This window comes from Macrobrachium nipponense, chromosome 5, assembly GCF_015104395.2.
Source record: "Macrobrachium nipponense isolate FS-2020 chromosome 5, ASM1510439v2, whole genome shotgun sequence".
Classification (NCBI taxonomy): domain Eukaryota; kingdom Metazoa; phylum Arthropoda; class Malacostraca; order Decapoda; family Palaemonidae; genus Macrobrachium; species Macrobrachium nipponense.
The window spans coordinates 50720119-50741536 of record NC_061107.1 but is presented as its reverse complement, the minus strand read 5'-3'; the positions used below and the strand labels follow the sequence as shown (position 1 = coordinate 50741536).

The window sequence follows — 21418 nt, the reverse complement described above, 5'->3', positions numbered from 1 at the left end:
ATTTCAACCTTCGGTCAACTTTGACTCTACCGAAATGGTCGAAAAACGCAATTGTAAGCTAAAACTCTTACAGTCTAGTAATATTCAGTCATTTATCTTCATCGTGAAACAACTTCGAAGTCTCTAGCACAATATTTAAATTTATGGTGAATTTAAAAAAAAAACTTTCCATCCCTCCGCGCGCGGATTCTCCGCCACAAATCTCCGAAATGCGTAAGTCCCATTCTCGGAATATTTGCTCCATTTCATATTAGGCATTTCATAGAGTTTTATATATGAAAATGTGCGCAATTTCATGTAGAATAAAACAAAAAATATTTGAAAGTTGTAGCTTTTCTTATTTCTGAAATAATTGCATATAAAAAAATATATATAAAAAAATTCGACATTCGGTCAACTTTAACTCGTCAGATATGGTTGAAAACTGCATTTGTAAGCTAATATTCTTACAGTATAGTAATATTCAATCATTTGTCTTCATTTTGAAAGAAATTGGAAGTCTCTAGGACAATATTTAGATTTATGGTGAAGTTTTGAAAAAAATATTTGTTTACATCCGCGTGTTACGAATTCATGCATTATTTTGTGATAATATTTTCTCTGTGTTGCTTTTATCGTTTTATAATGTTTTATATACCAAAATGATTGCAACTTAGTGTACATTACAACGAAAAAAAAAGTAACTTGTTACCTTTAACCGTTTTGCGCACAGCGCGATTTGAATACAATTATATATGAAATTTCGTTTTTGCGCTATCATATATCGCATTATTTATATATGATAATGATAATTTTTTTCATTTCTGATGGTTGCATACTAAACTTCAGGCAATGACAAAAAAAGGAGCCAAAAATGAACTCTTAATCTTGAAAACTAAGTGCGCTGTGATTTTTTGAAAAAAATATTTTTTGCGCTTCCGCGCTCACTCTGAAACGTCTCCAGCACACGGGAGACATTTTTTTTTTACCGCTTCGGCGTTTAAGGGTTAATTCTGTGTTGTATATATAATACATACACTCTTTAGATTGCATGGTGATTTTGCCCGCAGTTCACACACTTTGGCTCACCGCACTTCCACTGTGTGGAATGTTCGTCAGATCCACAGTATGCACATACCGCTGTACTACGGCAGTTTTTCTTTGTATGTCCATATTTACTACAGTTTTGGCACTGTAGTGGTTTTGGAGCGTACGGTCTAAGTTCTCTGCTTTGGCCCATAATCTTAATTTTTAAAGGTAATTCTTGGCCGTCAAATTTTATTTTTGCTATTCTGAGAGTTTTTCCATTACTTCTTCTACTGTTTATGTTGTAAATTTCGCAATCTTGGACATTATTATATCTCTTTTTAAGGGAATCTAACAATATATTTTTTTCTAAAGGTTCTTCATCATCAGGGAGTACAATGGTACCCTGTACACTGTTCATGTTGTCATGTTTTTTTATATGTACATTTATATTATCAATATTTTTTATTGTTAAGTAATTTTCTGATTGGCTTCTAGTTGTGGTTTCAATTAACCACGTTTGGTCTTTTATTAAGTCTGAATGACATTTCTGCAGTTGAATGTCGATTCAACAAAAAGTTTTCCAATTTCAATGCCGATATTCGGTTTTCGGTTTCCATAGTAAGGAATCTTGACCAACTTCCACTACCAAAGAGGGAGTCGAAATGGGTCAAGGTTGGGTCAAAACGAAATCTGTTTTTTCTTCGTGGTCTATATGGTAACCAAGTTTTGATACCATCCTGCTCTTCTCTAACTGTGGTGTCTTGGGGATAGTCCGTTGCTATGCCAGAAGTCATAGTGGGGTTTGGTGTATTTTCCATAGAATAATAATAATATTTTCGTCCAGGATGAGGTCCCTCTCACCAGGGAGGCCCAACTAGGGGAGGAGCAATATTGTTACATAGTGGTAACTGCTCTGGGATCCTCACCTGGATATACGCCATACCCACAGTACCTTATGGGTCGTCAGTCCCATGAGATCGGACACAGCACTGTGGGCATGGCTTGACATAAAAATTTCCCCTCGCTCAATCACGTCAGGTACTCTAGTTTTACGGGTGGAGTGGCATGCCGTCCAACTCCACCCTCCATCAAATCAAGTTAAAATAGCAGTCAATCCAATAGTCCAAATCTATGCCAAGGTTGTCAATGAAAGAAGGAGGGAAATGGGAAAATTTAAAAGAGGAGGAGTAAAGGAGTTAAAGGTCCCAATGATCAGTTGGATCCACAGCATAGAGCATAGGCATAAAGGGGCATACTCTCTCTGCAGTGGATCCCTAAGCCCACCCCCTCGTCAAGGAGTTGGGATCGGGGGGGGTGCTAGAAGAAGATGGATCCCTTACAACCAACCATGATGGAATAGTTAAGCGAGCAAGAAGTACTACCAAAAGCTTTACTCCTCAGGAAAACCTCGTTACCATCTTTGTGAAAAGAAAATCAACACCTATCTCAAGGTTTTCCACAGATCACAGCATGCGAGGTGCAACTTGTTATCAAGCAAATGAAGGGGAAGGTACCAGGACCAGATAACAGCACATTGGACCTAATAATATATACTGATGAGCCAATGCAAGTCAGACTGGCGCAACTATTCAATGAATGTCTGAAGAAGAGCAAAACACCAGAGGAGTGGAATAAAGCCACTCTCATTCTACTCTACAAAAAAAGACAACCCCAGTGACATGAACAACCAACGACCAATCAGGCTCCTTAATGTTATTTATAAGATCTTCACCAGGGTTATCATTAACTGAACTGCAGGTTATCTTGATGAATATCAGCCAAGGGAACAAGCAGGCTTTAGAAGAGGCTACTCCACAATTGACCAACTACAAACAGTAAACCAGATCATTGAGAAAACAAACAAATATAAAATCCCACTAGTAGCAGGACTTGTAGATTACACCAAAGCATTTGACTCGGTCAAAACTGAGGTGGTCATGCGAGTGCTGGAAGAACAGGGAGTTGACTCAGTTTACATCAATGTCCTCTTGTCACATCTATGGCTACGCAACATCAATTATTCACCTCCACAAGGACTCAGAAGAACAATTCCAACTCAAGAGAGGAGACAGACAAGGTGACACAAGGTCACCTAAAGTATTTACTGCCTGCCTAGAGAACACTTTCTGATAACTCAAGTGGCAAGAAAATGGAATAAGAAAAGATGGAGGATACCTAAGTCACCTAAGATTTGCTGATGACATCATTAATGTTGCCCCCACCAAAGAAGAGCTTCAACAAATGCTCACCGAACTAAATGAAGCAAGCAAATCAATAGGCCTCCACATGAACTTCTGTAAGACCAAAGTCATGAACAATAAATAAACTGAAAATGCAGGTGGCATAATTGAAATTGAAAATCAACAAACTGAGGAAGTGGTCCACTCGTCTACCTTGGACAATGAATCTCTCTACATGATGCCTACAAAGAGAGTAAAATAAAAACAACAACCACCCTCAGTTGGCAGGCGTTTGGAAGAGCCAGTACAGTGTTAAAAAAATAAGAAGATTTCTATTATCTTAACATAGAAAGTTTATTATCAGTGTATCCTCCCCACTGTCACCTATAGGGGCTGAAACTTGGAATCTAACAAAAAGCTTTCCCTCAACTTACAAACAATACAAAAGGCACGAGAGAATTATGCTAGATCTAACTTGGAAGGAAAGGAAAAAAGTTAAATGGATACATTAAAAAACTAAAGTAAAGAATATCCTTGAAACCATCTGTAAGCTAAAGTGGAACTGGGCTGGGCACATTGCTAAGATGACAGACAACAGATGGACATCATGAACAACCTTCTGGATGCCCGGAACATACGGCTCCCTGAGGGTTTTAACATCTGTTGGTCTCTACCAGAAAACAAACATGGCTGCTTTGTTTACATGTGTTCTCCCCCACGCAAAACCCTGAATTCCCAAAGTCCCCCATCCTTGTTGGGTAGAGATGGGAGGTAAATAAAAGTTGGCCAACAAAAGATAACTACTTCTTCATCAATACCACTAAAAACTGTAGGAAAAATAAATTTCCAAGGTAAAAGTAAGTGTGGCCCCATTACTTAGAAGTACCCTCAATCCTATCAAATCTAATTATCATTATTAATAGAGCTTAGTTTTTCCAAACATCTGAGTATCAAATCTAATGCCTGAATCAATGGGAAGCCTAACTGGAGTAATAATTGAAGAGAAGCAGCAGAAGATCTATCCATTTACTATTAAGGGAAGCAGATAAAACATGCATCCCTTTAATACAAATCTTACCAGACCTATCCCCTTTAGTTGTTGCTACAAACTAACAAGCTCTCTTTGCTTAACATAAATTTCCACATGATTTCATTTGACTATGATTTACATCAGTTATTTGAACTATGATTCACAGGAGTTATTCCAATCGTAATCCCTCCCTTTGCACTATACACATCTCATGAGGGTTAATAAAACTGGAATATTAATGCTTATTACAGCAACTCTTACCTTATGGGTTCTTACCAATCAAATATTCAAAATAAAATAAAAAAAACCTAAAAACAAACCAACAGAAAACTAAGTAGTACATTTAAGGGGGCCGACCAGAATCCTTATATATATGGGGGTATAGGGCGAAAAATGCAAAGTCATGAAAAAATTCATGGAGCTTCACATAGCAATTGAGAATACGTATATGAAATATTTCGTCAAAATTCCTCTTACTTTCGTAGTTACACGGTAATTAGTAAACATAACTCAATAAGCCTAAAACATTCATCCGTACAAGAAAATGCAACATTTCTTCTGTTATCGTAAATTTTGACAATCATTGTCAAAGAAATTGTGAGAAATGGCATTTGTAGAGATTCCGTGGGTCGCAGAGGGAAGTATCCAAGTTGAACCATGATTCAGTGCGATCACAGACTTCAAGTAGACTACACGTCCGAGTTTCACCTCTGACATTTGCTTGCTTTTACATATGTTTATCTATGTTTCGAGGAAAAGACAAGGTAAACATCTCGCTAACATAAAGACGAAGAAAATTTGCTCTAATATGATTACAGAATATCATAATATATGCGATATTAGCGTAGTTATTGAAGAGGGAGAGGGAGGGTTGCGTAGTAAGTAAACGGCCCTGTCTTGCCTGAAGCACACATCACACTGTCCCCCAGGCTACGATCTTTGAGCAAAGGGATCTTAATTTATGATAACATAGTTTTGGTTTATTAATACCCAAAAAGGAATATGAAATTCATAATAATCATGATTTATTAACAATGTCTTTGTAAAAAGAGAGTACAACTTCGAATTTCACCTCTTGACAGTCTCTTGCATTTACGTTTGTTTATTTTTGTTTCGACAAGAATTTCATCATTCCAAAACGGAAAATACTAGGAAAACATCTAGCTAACATACAGAAGAAGAAAATTCGCTGTAATAAGCCGAGTTAGTGAAGGAGAGAGAGAGTTGCGTAGGAAGGAGTGCCCCGTCTTGCCTGACGCAGTGCCCCAAGCTACGATATATGAGCAAAGGGATCATCATTTATGATTAAATTATGATAAATAAAATAGTTTTGGTTTATTAATACACAAAAAAGAAATATACATTCATAATAATCATTATTTATTAACATTGTAGTTATAAAAATACAAAGAAAAACTTTGAACGCCCGTATCTCAAAACTAAAGTTATTGACCTTCAAAATCTATCTTCTCACTTAGATTTTAAAGCTATAACATTGGAATTTGGTATATAACTCAGAAAGACATTATAGAACAATCAAATGAAGACCTTTTTTAAATTTTTATTTTGTCTTTTTTTTTTTTTATAAATTTTGTTTTCCTAATTTATAGGGTTTATTTTTTTACCATAATGAAAAATTCATGTCTAGCAAAAAAATGACTTTTAGAAAAAACTCCTCATTTGGTTGGAGGTCTACATCAGTCTATATATGGTAGTAATCCCAGGTCTTAATACTAAATATCCAGGGAGGAGATAGAATTTGAAAAATGGTTATTTTCGGGATAAATCTCTCTGGCGTCACAAAACCGAAGGTCAGAGGCGAAAATCATATGTGGTTTGGAGATGTCCCAAGTCTCCTTATTAAGTGGTATGAATATCAAAGTCCTGTCCTTAAAGAATGGCATTAGCCGGCCGGCCCCCTTAATAATCTTTCTACCTCCTAATGGAACCAGTAGCATGACTAGATTCACTGGTTATGATTGTTTTTACCTCTTGGTCAGTGGGGGGTGGGGGACGTATGTGGGATAGAAAACAGATACTACTGAGAGCAGTATTCTCGTTTTTCTTTTGATATCTGCTGCACTCCCACGGGCATGAAAATAACAGCTATATAATGGAAAGGTAAGAAGGTTCATTGCAAAAATTCAGATTAATTTCACAAGATGCTACTTCACACAATATGCTTTGCCATGCTGTCTACCATTCAAGTGCCTCTCCTGCCACCAAAAGTTAAAACTAAAACCTACTGACTGGAACTACCCTTCTTAAATCTCTAAAGTTAGAAGCAACTAAAAGGATCAGATGGATAGAAATGCACAGAGAGTAATGTAGGTGGATGTGGTAAAAAAAACAAAAACAAATTGCTGGACAACTGAAAAACATGAAGCCAATAATCCCAAACCAAATACTGCTAGTGAATACGGGTGGTTAGAGGAAAAGGGGTACAACTCAGCTATGCAAAATCTTTCACCCTGGAAAAACAATCTTCATAAATTCTAAACCAACCAACCCTACATACTGAAAACTTAAGCTCTTGGAAAGTCATGTATTTTACTTGGTGCAAATCTCTCTTACATTGCTACTTCATTGTCTTCACTTGGGAACAAATGAAAACTCAGAAAAAGGAATTATGTAATACTTATAAAAGAACTTACCTGGAGCAATCATAATTTCATGCTTCTTTGATCGAACTCTTAAAAATGTAAGGTCATTTGTTGGATCCAGATCACGAACAACACTTCGAGCCTTATCTGTAAGCCCACTAATCAATCCAGTATACTGGATAGTTGTTGGATTATCTAAAGTGCTTTTGATTGGGATTCCTGCAATACAATAAAAATTTACTAAACAGCACAGAAACACAATAATCAGCTGCTAAAGCAACACTCTGTGTAACTTTTAGAGTGCCTAGAGTAGATAAGAAAGCCAATATATATATAAATTATAAAGACCTCCGTTAGCACTGAACCAATCATGAAATCATAAATCAATGTTATTATACCAATCACTGAATAAATACTGTGTATTTTCTGCTTCAGGCAATGTCTAATCTACTGGGTTGGAATATATGTCACCCTAAAAAATAAGTGTAACTACTTTATGAGGTACAATTGTCCTAATAACTTTTGGGGGATTAGAGGAGCCAGTTGATATCAGCTCCCAACAAAAACTGAATACTACCTATTGTGAAAAACTCTTGACAGCCCCTAACCCATAACCCAAACCTAGAGTATTTTCATAGGGCATAAAATTTACAGATATTTAATATAAACAGACAGTTACAGGCAGTGCCTGGCTATCGGCGGGGTTCCGTTCTCAGCGGGGTGCTGATAAGCGAAAACTGCCATTAATCGAAACTCAGCGATTAATGGCTCTTATGGCACAGAGTTTCGGTTAATGGCGCTCCTGTTAGGTATGTTATGGCACCATAATTCTATCATCGGCACCATATGGCACCGATAACCTTAACTCGGCCTGTTATGGCACCATAAATCGCTGATTTTTATGGCGCTAGACAAGCGCCATAAAATCAGATCGCCATTAACTGAGATTCCCCGATACCTGGGGACTGCCTGTGTTTCCCAAATGATAAATAATACAGTACAGTACATCACACCCACTTCAGAGTACAAGTATACTGTACAGTATTGACATGTATGGTGGAAAAGAAAAAGAGAGAGTAGTTTATTTTGTGTAATGCGTTGGTATGCTACTTACAAATTATGTGGATTGTTTGCTTTATTGAAGAGGGAGGAACAGTGGAAAACAAGCTACTCTCCTTTTTTAATGAAGAATTTATCTTGTGCATATTCAGAAAATTGTGATTTGTCAGTCAACTCCCTTACACACTAGCAAACCCACACACACTTACAGGGCACTCACTCAACACATTCACACAACAGCTGACTCACTTGCCTCTGTTTTCTGTGCAACTCACCCACAGGTGTAACTGAAACATTTAACTGTATGCATCACAGTTCGTCTCTCTCTCTCTCTAAGGGTAATGTCTTACAGTACTATTGGGAAGAGCGTCTGCTACTCTTATTGCTCTTTTTTTATTTTATATGATCAATCCCTACAATGGCAAACTCTAACAGTTGCTCAATCCTACGATCTTGTTGAGAAATTAATATTCTTAAAGGCATTTCTGTAGTATCAAGGATTGAATACAATTTGTTCTCACGTCATCATCAAATAAAAAAATTACTTCTCTTTCCCAATGAAAATCTGACTGCTCTTTCAACAAATATATCAGTCTCGTTAATTTACTCAAGCAAAGTCTTTAATGAATTTATGTTAATAATTCTGTCTTTAAATCTTAATTACAATTCTTCTATGGGGACAAATGGGATGCACTAACGTTCATGATACTCTCAACTATAATCAGAACACAACCTAAGAGAACCATCCATTTTTTTCTCTTTTTTTCCATATATCTTTTTTTTTATTACTTTCTACAAATTTCCTATCTGCATTTCCCTAACACAACATGCTACTGATCATACTACTAAAAGGCTACACAACTCATTCATTGTGCAGTTAAATTAATACTAATGTTACTATCGGTGACAATTTTTAGCAATCACAGCAGGTGGGGAGACAGGCTTCTAGGCAGGGTGAGGTCTCATTGTGTCCTGTACTGTCCCTCTCTCTCTCTTGCAGTTGAGATGTCCCCGTTTCCTATGCAATTTGCTCACAGGTCAGCAGCTTCTATTAGTACCAGCAGCGCGGTTGCTATTGGCTCTATTAGATTGTTTGTATTTTTTTCACATCTTGCCTAGATTTTCTCACTGGTTGCTGGCAGTCATCTGATGTCTATCAGCTGTTCCTAACTCTTAACACTGTGTCTTCCTATCCATACCTTAGGCAGGTATCATAACTTCACTCACAGGTCAAGGTAGGTAAGGAAAATGATATTGTTAGTATACAATAAAGTTTTGTACATACTTACCCGGCAGATATATACTTAGCTTTAGTCTCTGACGTCCCGACAGAATTCAAAACTCGCGGCACACGCGACAGGTAGGTCAGGTGACCAGCCCACTCCCGCCGCTGGGTGGCGGGAATAGAACCATTTCCCCTGTTTTTTCTAACCAGAATTTTTCTCTTCCACCTGTCTCCTGAGGGGAGGCTGGGCGGGCCATTAATCGTATATATCTGCCGGGTAAGTATGTACAAAACTTTATTGTATACTAACAATATCATTTTTGTACATGCAACTTCCCCGGCAGATATATACTTAGCTGATTGACACCCTTGGTGGAGGGCAAGAGACAGTTACATACTAATTATTTTTGAATATAAAAACAGGGAAACAACATACGTTGTAGGTATATTAACAAAAACAACCTTGGTTCCTACCTGATATGGAAGAAGACTTCATTGATACTGTTCTAGGGGTCAGCTTGCCATCAGAGTTCCAGAGAGGATGAGACCTGTGACTGATACCCTTTCGGATCATACCAATGGGGGCTTACCCGCTTACATGGCAGAGCCTTTTCTTGGATCGTACCCAATGGGGGCTGACCCACTTACAATGGGCAGAACCTTGACCTGTATCATACCAACGGGGCTAACCCTCTTACATGATAGAGCTTTAGGTATTTAAGACAATACAAGGAGCATAACGACCAACCCCGATCACCTGACCACACTAACATGTTAGCACTACGATTTGAAAGGGGTCAACTCCTGCACCCTCTTTCAATCGACCAATAAATGCACCAAACACCATTAAAAACCCTAACCTAATAAAGCTAAAAAGGATTGGGTTCAGCTCCCTGTCCCAGCAACGAATCCGCAGATACGTACGCTCCTAGAGTAAAGCACTTGTCGTACGTCACTTGAATGTCTCTCAAGTAATGAGATGCAAAGACCGAATTGCATCTCCAAAAGGTTGACTCCACTAGAGTCTGTATCAACAAGTTCTTGTGGAATGCCAAAGAGGTAGCGACTGCTCTTACCTCGTGAGCTTTAACTCTAAGGAGGTCCAGTTGTTCTTCTTTACACGCTAAATGGGCTTCCTTGATTACGTCTCTGATGAAGAACGCCTGAGCATTTTTAGAGATCTGCCTTCTGGGATCTCTAACTGAGCACCACAAACTTTCCTTACTCCCCTTTAGTTCGTTCTTCCTTTCTAAGTAGAACTTAAGGCTTCTCAACTGGGCAAAGAAGCCCTTTCTCCTGGCTCGTACCTACAAGCGACGAAAGTCCTTTTCTTTTACTTCGGAATGTTCGGGGAGGCCAAGGTTTCGAAGGTTTTCATTCTTCGCCAAAAACATCGGTTTGGAAGGAACAGAACGCCGAGTCGTTCCTGAAGCCAACATTATGTTCTAAGGCTTGTAGTTCGCTTACTCTTTTCGCTGAAGCTAGCGCGACCAAGAATAAAGGACCTTTCCTTGTCAGATCTCTGAACGTAGCCTTACAGGGAGGTTCGAATTTTGAGGTCATTAAGTATTTTAGGACCACATCTAAGTTCCAACTAGGTGCTCTAATCCCTCTGTTCTTTGACGTCTCGAAGGATCTTATCAGGTCATGCAAATCTTTGTCTTCCCCAATATTAAGGCCTCTATGCCTGAAGACTAAAGATAGCATACTTTTATAGCCCTTAATTGTAGAGACTACTAATTACATTTCTCCTTCAAGTAAAGGAGGAAATCAGCTATATCTGTCACAGAGGTACTGGAAGAGGATATCTTCTGAGCTCTACACCATCTGCGAAACACATCCCACTTCGACTGGTAGACTCGAATAGTAGATGGTCTTCTAGCTCTTGTGATCGCTTTCGCAACTTCTCGAGAAAAGCCTCTCGTTCTGACAAGTCCTTCGATAGTCTGAAGGCAGTCAGAGCGAGAGCGGGCAGGTTTTTGTGATACCTGTCGAAGTGGGGTTGTCTGAGAAGATCGCTCCTGTTTGGGAGAGATCTCGGAAAGTCTACTATCCATCCCAGTACCTCTGTGTACCAGTTTTGCGCTGGCCAGAACGGGGCTATGAGGGTCAGTTTGGCTCCCTCTGCTGCTGCAAACTTCCTTACCACTTCCGATAATATTTTGAACGGAGGAAAAGCATACCCGTCTATTCCGGACCAATCGAGGAGAAGGGCGTCCACCGAAATCGCCCTTGGGTCGGCGATCGGGGAGCAGTAACTTTCCAGCCTGTTGTTCCAATGGGTAGCAAAAAGATCTAATTATTGATCTCCCCCAGAGGTTCCATAGTCTGTTGCATACTTCCTGATGCAACGTCCATTCTGTAGGCAGTACTTGGTCTCTCCTGCTCAGAAGGTCGGCTCTTACATTTTTGTCCCTTGAATGAATCTCGTCCGGAGAGTGATTCTTCTCTCTTCTGCCCAAAAGCAGTAGTTCTCTTGCTTTCTTGTAAAGGGAGAACGAGTGCGTCCCTCCTTGCTTCTTGATGTAAGCTAGGGCTGTTGTGTTGTCCGAATTGATCTGCAGGACTGAACCTGAGATCTGAGCCTCGAAGTGTATGAGGGACAGGTGAATCGCTGCTAATTCTTTCATATTGATGTGCCAGGACACCTGTTCTCCCCTCCAGGTGCCTGACACTTCTCTCGTCCCTAGAGTGGCTCCCCACCGCCGCCCTCTGAGGCGTCGGAATACAACACTAGCCGAGGGTTCGGAACGTGAAGGGATACTCCTTCGTTGACCCTGCACGGATTCATCCACCAACGCAGGTCCTCCTTTATTTCCTTCGTGATCTGGAAGGAATCGGACAGATTTTGAGATTTCTGATCCCAACGTTCTCTTAGATAGAACTGTAACGGCCTTAGGTGAAGCCTTCCTAGAGAAATGAACTGTTCCAACGAGGAAAGGGTCCCCAGAAGACTCATCCATTCCCTCGCGAACATTGTTCTTCCTCTAGGAAGGTTGCTACTTTTTCCAAGCAGCGGTTCTGTCTTTCCTGAGATGGAAACACATGAAAACCCCGAGAATCCATCCGAATCCCCAGATAAACAATGTTCTGCTGGGGATCTCGAGGTTTACCAACAGTCCCAAGGACTGTGTTAACTCCAGTGTCAGTTTTAAGTCCTCCAGACATCTGACTCCAACGACTGTGCTCGTATCAGCCAGTCGTCTAGATACAAGGATATTCGAATCCCTTTGAGGTGAAGCCAGTGAGCCACATTTTTCATTAGTCCCGTGAATACTTGGGGGGGCTGTTGATAGTCCGAAGCATAGGGCCCGAAATTGAAATACTCTTCCTTGGGCCATAAATCTGAGGTATTTCCTGGAAGACGGGTGTATTGGTACGTGGAAATAAGCATCCTGCAGGTCCAGGGATACCATCCAGTCCCCTGGACGCAGGGCTGCTAACACCGAGGCTGTCGTCTCCATTGTGAACTTCCTCTTTGCTACGAACACGTTCAGGGCGCTCACGTCCAGAACTGGCCTCCAACCTCCTGAGCTCTTCGGAACCAAGAACAGGCGATTGTAAAACCCCTGGGAAAGAGAGATCTTTTACTTCCTCTATGGCTTCCTTGTAAAGCATCTGCTCCACGAGATGTAGAAGGGCTTGTTTCTTGACAGATTCCTTGTAGTTTGCTGTTAACTCCCTTGGAGTTGTAGTTAAGGGAGGTTTTTCCCTGAAGGGGATTAAATATCCTTTCTTTAGGATGGATAGGGACCAGGCATCGGCACCTTTCTGTGCCCAAGGTTTCGTAAAAGTCTAGAAGCCTGGCACCCACTTTGTCTGGAGGACCAACAGTCTCACTGGGTCTTGACGAACGGCCTTCGAGAAGACCTTCCTCTCTTCTCCGGTCGTCTACTTCTAAGAGAAGATCTTGGTGCAGACCTTCCCCGAAAGGGCTGCTGGAAGGGAACTTTCTCCTTTTTCTTCTCCGGTCGTCTACTTCTAAGAGAAGATCTTGGTGCAGACCCTTCCCGAAAGGGCTGCTGGAAGGCAACTTTCTCCTTTTTTCGCAACCTGAACAGCAGGTTTTAGCCTCTTAGTGACTGGGACAGCAGGTCCTGTGTGGCCTTTTCTGAAAGTGTCTTTTGAAATGTCCCCTCACTATGTCCTGAGGAAAAAGGTGACTAGAGAGGGGCGCGTATAAAAGGGAGGATCTCTGCAGAGGAGAAACAGATTTCGTTAAGGAGCTAAACACTGCCTCTTCTTCAATATACAGGATCCAAAAAGGGATGCCACTTTCATTGGAGCCATCCATAACCGCCTTGTCTAGGCAGGTTAAAACACTGCCCAACTCTTCCATGGTAACGAAGTCTGGTTCTTGAGACTTCTTGGCTAAAGCTCCCCAAAGCCCAGTCCATAAAGTTAAAGACTTCGAGAGTCTTGAAGAGGCCCTTGATGAGATGATCCACCTCACACATTCCCCAAGAGGCTTTTGCAGAGTGTAGAGAGCGTCTTCTAGACGCATCTACAAGAGCGGAAAAATCCGCATCAGAGGACGAAGGGAGACCCAGGCCCATTGGCTCCTTGGTGTCGTACCACATACCTGGTTTCCCTGTCAGCTTAGAGGGAGGACAAGAAAATACTGTCTTCCCCGCTTCCTTCTTAGATCTGAGCCAGCTCTCGAGACTCTTCAGAGACTTCATAGAAAGAGTAGGGGTCATCTTAACGAAGGAGGAGGCCTTCGACATTTTCGTACTGGATAATAACGATCCCGGAGAAAGGGGGATCCGACTGGCGTAGCGAGTCTCCAAACACCTGCAGCAAAAGAGAAGCAAGTCTCTTATAGTCCGAAACTCCTGCATCTTTGGATATCTCTTCATCCGAAACTTCTTCCAAAAGCGATGCAGAAGAAGAGGGCTTTTCCTTTACAGGAGACCGATCCGTCGAAAGAAGCCTTTTCCTTTCGTCCTTACTCCTATCCTCCTTCCTGCACGAGTCCTGGAGTTTCCCTATACTCGGGTTCTTCTGCTCTGCTCCTTGCGTCTGCTAGGAGAGGCGCTTGCGTCCTGAATCAGGCGCCTGTGAGGCGAAGAGCGCCTGCTAGGCGAAAGGAGAACATCCTGTTCCTGGCGCCAAGAAGGAGAAGCGCTTGCGTCCTGGTGAGCGCGCCTGGGCCAAGAAGGCGAGGCGCTTGCGTCCTGGTGAGGCTGCCTGGTCCAAGAAGGAGAGGCATTTGCGTCCTGATGAGGACGCCTAGAAGGCGAAATGCGCCTGCAAGAGAGAGAACCCTTTGTTCCCGTCGTCCATGAGGGGAGACGTTTGCGTCCTGGTGACTGCGTCTACAGGCGAATAACTCCTTTTCCCTTTGCGTCCATCCGGAGAGGCGCTAGAATCTCTCCTATCCCTCCTGGGAGGTGAAGAAAACTTGTCTAAGTTTCGGCGCCTATTCGGCGAAACTCTTGCGTCCTTCGGAAAATGTCTAGAGGACGAACGAACGCTCCTTCCTTCTTGCGGAGCTCTGAATAGAGAGGGGCTCTCTTCTCTCCCGGAGCTCTTAGTCGCACGAATTCTCTCACGAGAAATCCGTGAATCAGGCTCCTGATGCTTGCCATGAGAGGCAAAATCGTCTCTAGCAAAACTCCTGGGAGAACTCTTGCTCGTAGGGAGTTTCCGATTCCTGTCATATGCGACTGAAGAAGGTCTCGCTGGGGACGAAAACCTTTCAGGCGAGGAGCGTCTGCTAAAGCCAGGACGCTTACTCTCTGATGCTCTCCTAACAGAACTCTTGATGGGAAGAGAAATGTCTTTCTTCCTAGAAGAGCCTTCAGAAAGAACTCCCACTAAGGCAGACAACTGCTGTTGGAGTCCTACCAAGACTTCCTTCATCTTGTGTGATAAGTCTTCCGGAGAAGAGTCAGGAGATCTCATAGCTCTCTTCTTACGAGCAGGCGAATACTCCGGAAAAGGCTCAGGACTGGAACGCAACGCTTCGCTTGCTGGCGTCTTCCAGGATCTCTTAAGAGGACGCGACTTAGCGGAAGAACTCCATCCTCTTCTGGGAGACGAAGAGTCTGAGTCCGAAAAGCACTTCCTGAAGACGCTTTTGCAGTAGCTGTCCTTGGCAGCCTGGGAAGCGGCTACAGGATCTGCCGAAGGGATGCCCTTACCGTTGGGAATACTCTACATCCCCCTTGCGGCTTTCGACATTCCTCCTCCCTTGGTCATGGGAGTCTGAAAGAGGTCTTAGGCCTAGGAAGCAACAATGCAGGAGTCGGGTCAGAACGCCCCCTCCACTTCACTGGGGACACTGCACAAATCACTGCACACATCACTGCGCTTACCTGTCTCCTTCATTGCTTGCAGTTGCGATTTCAAGCTGATTATTGAGGCTCTCATTGCAGCCATTTCCGTAGACGCATCTACAGGTTCGCTGCTGGGGGAAGGGGCTGAAGCCACACTATGAGCAGGTGAAATACTAGAAAAGTTAGGAGCTACTTCCTGTTCATTAGAGCAGGATCTACTTGAGCTTCTGATGGAAGCCCTCCTAACTCTATCTTTCTCAAGTTTCCTTACATAAGAAGCCAAGGTCTTCCATTCCACTTCCGTTAAGCTCTCACATTCCAGACAGGTGTTAGTCGCAGAACAATCATTCCCCCTACATTTTTTACAGACTGTGTGAGGATCCACCGATGCTTTCGGTAGCCTCACCTTACATTCCTCTTTCGCACACACCCTAAATACAGGTGCCACGTCAGACATTTTAAAGAGAATCCAAATCAAAATCCAAAAAACGGTCCACGATAAGCGTATGCCAAAACCAAAGATCAAAGTACATCACCAAAAGACAGATAGATAATCCTCGGCCAACGAGAAAAGAATTCCAATGCAGGAGGTACCAACAACGATGTTGTTGCTACCGGCGACAGAAAAATTCTGGTTAGAAAACGGGAATGGTTCCTATTCCCGCCACCCAGCGGCGGGAGTGGGCTGGCACCTGACCTACCTGTCGCGTGTGCCGCGAGTTTTGAATTCTGTCGGGACGTCAGAGACTAAAGCTAAGTATATATCTGCCGGGGAAGTTGCATGTACAAAACTTCAGCACTATTCATCTTTCAACACCATCCCTCTACTCCTCAATAGGTCGCAATCAGAAGTAGGAGTGGACATCCCCCTTCCCACGGGGTCAAGGGATAGAGGCTCTGGTCGACCTCTCTCTGTCCCTGCATTTTTGATTTGTGGTTGGGAAGACTGTCTTCTACTCCCTACTTCTCAGGGGTGGGGATTTGTATCCCTTCCCTCACAACAAGAACAAGGTGTCCCTTGTTCTCCCGGTCATGGCATAACCATCCCACACGGCACTGGGGATAACCTGGGATACCTTCCTGGCGTTACCTCCATGCCACCTGCTACTGTCATCTTCCGTTCCTTCCTGGTGGGGCTGGACTGCTTGCCACTGCTATCTCTCCATTCAAAACACGTTCATTACTCTTCTACTTGGTCTGCTACACAGGGTACATACTGGGCGTCCAGAAGGGTGGGAAGGTGCACCAGCACCATCGTTTGGCTGTACTGTAACCATCGGTTTTGAATTCTCCCACTAGCCTTTGTCTGTTTGTATGTCTCGAATGGATTTTTCCAATACAGTGGTACCTCGAGATACGAAATTAATCCGTTCCGAGACGGCCTTCGTATTATGAGTTTTTCGTATCTTGGAACACATTTTACATGTAAAATGACTAATCCGTTCCAAGCCCTCCAAAAACACCCCCAGTAAATTATATTTCCAGGCCTAAAACACATGTTCTAGGGTTACAACGGAAGAAATATGACTCCAAAAAGGCAAAATACTGTACATACTTGAGTAATATTCAACTGCATGTAATGTTCAACCCCATTTTTACTGCATATATTAGGACTTTAGCATATGTCCCTTAGCAATAAGCCTAGCCTATGTTAGCGGTTGCTACTCTAGCCTAGTCTATGATTCTGACATCTACACCTAAGAGCTAAAAGCTTAGAATATGCCAATAAAATGTATAAATAATCAGTATGTACTCATTTCAAATAATTATTAATTAATCATTAACTATAATACACAAACAAACAAAAAACAAACCTTCCAATCGATTGTTTACATTCAGCTCTTACCCGTCTTACAAGTATCGAATGAGTGCCAAGCAATCATTTTTCCTAGCACACAGTAAGCCATAAATTGTCATTAGTATCTCTCTTCAACTAATGAAACCACCAAACAGTATAATAACCATTCATTTCTATTCTTTATTCTATCTTTACCTAATGGAGATACCGAGTTACTGACAGCTATAATGAAACATACGTATACGTAACGATAATAATAAAACCAGAAAGGAAAGAAATTTCTAAAAAAATACCTATTTGTTGGCAGTCTACCTATTTGTTAGGCAAGGTTATGATTTAATATTTTAATATTTTTCTGATATCTAATTCACAATTTTTTTATTAAATGTATTGCATGGTACTCATTTCAAATAATTAGTTAAGTAAACAGTTAAACTAAATAATAAGCAAACAAAAAAAAGCTTCCAAAACGTCTGTTTACATCCACAGCACTTACGAGTAATCGAACGAATTCACCAAGCAATCACTTTTACGCCAGTTAAAGCCATAAATTTGTCATTATCTCTCTTCCAACTACTGAAAACTACCAAACAGTATGGTATAAAACCATTCAGTTTTTTTCCTAATTCTTTATTCTCTTCTTTTACCTAATGTTTTTTTTTTTTGAGTTCAAATGTAATGCATGAATAAACAAATTTTTTCAATTTACAGCAACCTTTTACCAATAGAATACTTAAAGCACAAGGGGTAGATGCTGACCAATAGGAGAGCAGGATCTTATGGGGTGACTAGCATCAGGAACCAATGGGAGAGCAAGAGGATCAGTGGCGGACTGGGTCTAAAAATTGTTGGGTTTGCCAGGTGACACAAGAGGGGGGCCCACTCCAACCCTCAGCCATAATACTATAATAGAGTTCAACATAAGAAATACATAAAATATTTGAAAATGCACATGTGGAAAAAAACACAGAAGACAAATTATTGGAAACGTTTATTTTTTACTAATAAGAGTAAATCACCTGGACATAATGTAAAGTAATACCAAATATAGATACTAATTGCTTAGTTTGAATTTCTAACCAAAAGTTTAATGACATGTAAAGTAGTGTTATTTTGAAATGTTTGCAAACTAAAAATGTAATCCAATAACCTGTAAAGAAAATCAAGAAGATACATATAGCCTGCATTCTTTAATATGTTTTCTACTTAAGTTTTCTTTCAAACTAATTTAGACATATATAGCATTTATCATTAATCATACATATGTCAAATTTTATCACCTCCCGTTTATTTAGCTAGCCCATCAAAAGACTAGATATTATATGGTTTTGATTACTTACTTTCATAATTGTGAAATACATAAAATAAAAGTATACTTTCAATACAGAAGTATAACATGCATATACTACCAATTTATCAAGAATTTGAAATAATATTACGGATATATCTAAGCATACTTGTACTACACAATTTGTATATAGACAGCTAAAAACTACAAAAACCTATTACATGCAGTCCACTATATTAGGAGAACAAAGGCTTAAGTTCACTGGCGGATTGTGCAAAACTGTTAATAATTACTTCATTGTCCAGCTCATCTAACATTTCCTTTTCAACGGATAGTAACATGTAAGATTCCAAGTTTTCCTCAGACATTGAATTTCTTAACCTTGTCTTCATAATCGTCAGTTTTGAAAATGCCCTCTCGCACTTTACTTGGGGAACAGATAATGTGCAAATTATTTTATATAGTTCATAAAGGTTATCATATGCCTTGTCATGAAGTCGTTGGAAGCTAGAATTTCAGTATACAAGATGGGCAAGTAGTGTACATTTTACTGTTGGTGCAACTGCTGCCCACATTTTCACCATCATGAAAGCAATTACTTTAAAACATCAAAGTTTGAAGCAAAAAAAAAAAAAAAGTTCAGTTTCACTTGATCTCTGATGATTTGCGGAAACAACTTGATAATTCCTCTCAATGCTTCATCTTTAAGACCTTTCTCAGCAATTGTTTTAAAATTGTAGAGTCCAAGCAAGATAAATCTTTATACAAACTGTTGTGTCGTACAAAGCAGATTCCAGTGACTGAGATCCGAGGAGCTTCCTTCATCACTAGCAAGTTCATCTGCCATTTTTATCTTCTTCTTTCTCTAAACTGGCAATGCATCTTCCAAAGCATCAATTTGAAATGTTATCTGTTCATTCAAATTCATCTGCGAAATTTCCTCATTACATTTCATTACAAATTCAAAAGCCTTGCTGTGGATATTATCAAATGTTCTTGTCTGTTCCTTCACTTTGTTGTAGCTGTACCAAACTCCATGCAGTAAACATATCTTATCCATTGATCTGCAGGTATTTTGATAAAAGGGCTGTAGTTCAGATATATACAAATAAGTAAATGCAGTCAATATGGTTTCAAACTTTTTCAAAACTGAAGAAAAACGTTGCTTCATACTTTGTTTTTGCATCAAACTTGTCTGATTCTTGAATCATTGTTAAGTATACCAATAAATCCACACAAGTAATCACAGAAGCATCATCAAAGCATCTAAATATAGTTGTTGCTGCATTTGATTTCCCTGACCATCTAGTCTCACCTATTAGTTTTAATCGTTAATTTTTCTTGTCCCAGATGTTTTCCTACCACTTCTATCCATACAGCCATTCGCTGGTATGATGCTTTCACAAATGTAGCTAAATTCTGAAGCCAATTGAAAAGGAAACTGCAGGCACACACATTTTGTGTAGTCTCCAGTTATCACTAGATTCTAACAATGGGCATACCACCATACATGAACATGTTGATCTGCCACAACAGCAATTCTACTTTGTAAACCCTTGTACTGCCCATGGTAGCTTGCAGAGCCATCTGTGCTATCGGATACGCATTTTTCTGGGTCAGTTTTATGACGTTGTAACGTTTTGATTAATAGATCGAAAAGTCCCTGTCCTGTTCCATCATTACTTGGTACAACTGAAAGTAGTCGCTCATAGATATTACCTTTAAGCACATATCGAATTATAATACTAAACTGATCAATGGATGAAATATCTTGCATTGAATCAACCTGTATAGAATAGTATTTTGTTGATTAACTTCTTGCACAATTTTTTCTTGAATCATATTTTTCATAATGTTGATTAAATAGTTTATAGCTGTTTTACTCAGGTATGTAACAAGTCCACCACGACCTTTACTGTGAACCTTTCCTTGTTGTTCTAACGTTTCATTCTCGCTCAGACTTGCTTTGCACCGAAGAAACATGAGCTGCCATAGTAGTGTCATATTTTGCCATTAACTGCACTATAGCTAAAAAATTACCATGATTCAAAACATCGTTATCTAAAGTGTAGGCCGATTCATTTCTGTGACCTCGAAAAGGAAGTGCTTGTTTGCTGAACATCTTTATGATATCTATAATTCTCATAACAATACTTCTCTGCTTCAATACTTCTTCTCTCCTTTTATTCAGCGAAATAAGAAATATGTGCTTAGGCCCTGGAAGCTTATAGCTATGTCTGTGTTTCAATATCAACATTGCACTTATTTTGCCATAGGACCGTAGTGCAGTAAGGATCGGCTTATCACAAATTATAATTTTTAATTTTCATTTCCATGACATTTTTTCATCATCTTCGCAAGATCTATCAGATGCTGATAGACCAAGAGGACATGTTACCAAAAAAATCAGTGCAACTCACTTCTTAAGGAAGTCAGTCAAGGTAATAACACTTCAGTCACTAGTCAAATACATTACTGTACTGCTACAGAACTGACTGTGTCCGTGGACGACGGCTGAGGCTGTTGAGCCACAGCAGTCCTACACTGCACAGTTGTGCAAAGGAATTGTCTTTTTCAATGCCCACAATGCACTTTAGATAAGGGATCGTCCCCGTGTGTCAATGCGTGTATTAACATGCGTAATATATACTTAGTTACTTATATAAAATAAAAGATATCCACAGATGGCAACCTAAATGACCCTAACGAAAATAGTGATATTTTAATCTTGACAACAGTGACTGTGATCGTGTTTCCGTACCTGTACCGTGCTGTACGATTACTTGTGAGTTGTTCTCTCTCTCTCATCACCTAACATAACATATATCACACATACACACACAACACCGTGTGAGAGAGAGAGAGAGAGAGAGAGAGAGAGAGAGAGAGAGAGAGAGAGAGAGAGAGCGAGAGAGAGAGAGAGAGAGAGAGAGATTTGATTGATTA

At 40.5% G+C, this 21418-nt stretch overlaps 1 protein-coding gene across 1 annotated transcript in view; it reads right to left on the bottom strand.

Moving 5' to 3' along the window:
* LOC135215296 (dynein light chain roadblock-type 2-like) overlaps nucleotides 1–21418 on the bottom strand; it is a 168297-nt gene that overhangs the window by 58297 nt on the left and 88582 nt on the right. Inside the window, exon 3 of the mRNA XM_064249846.1 lies at nucleotides 6873–7040. Coding sequence (XP_064105916.1) covers nucleotides 6873–7040 — 168 coding nt within the window. The remainder of the gene's footprint in view (nucleotides 1–6872; nucleotides 7041–21418) is intronic.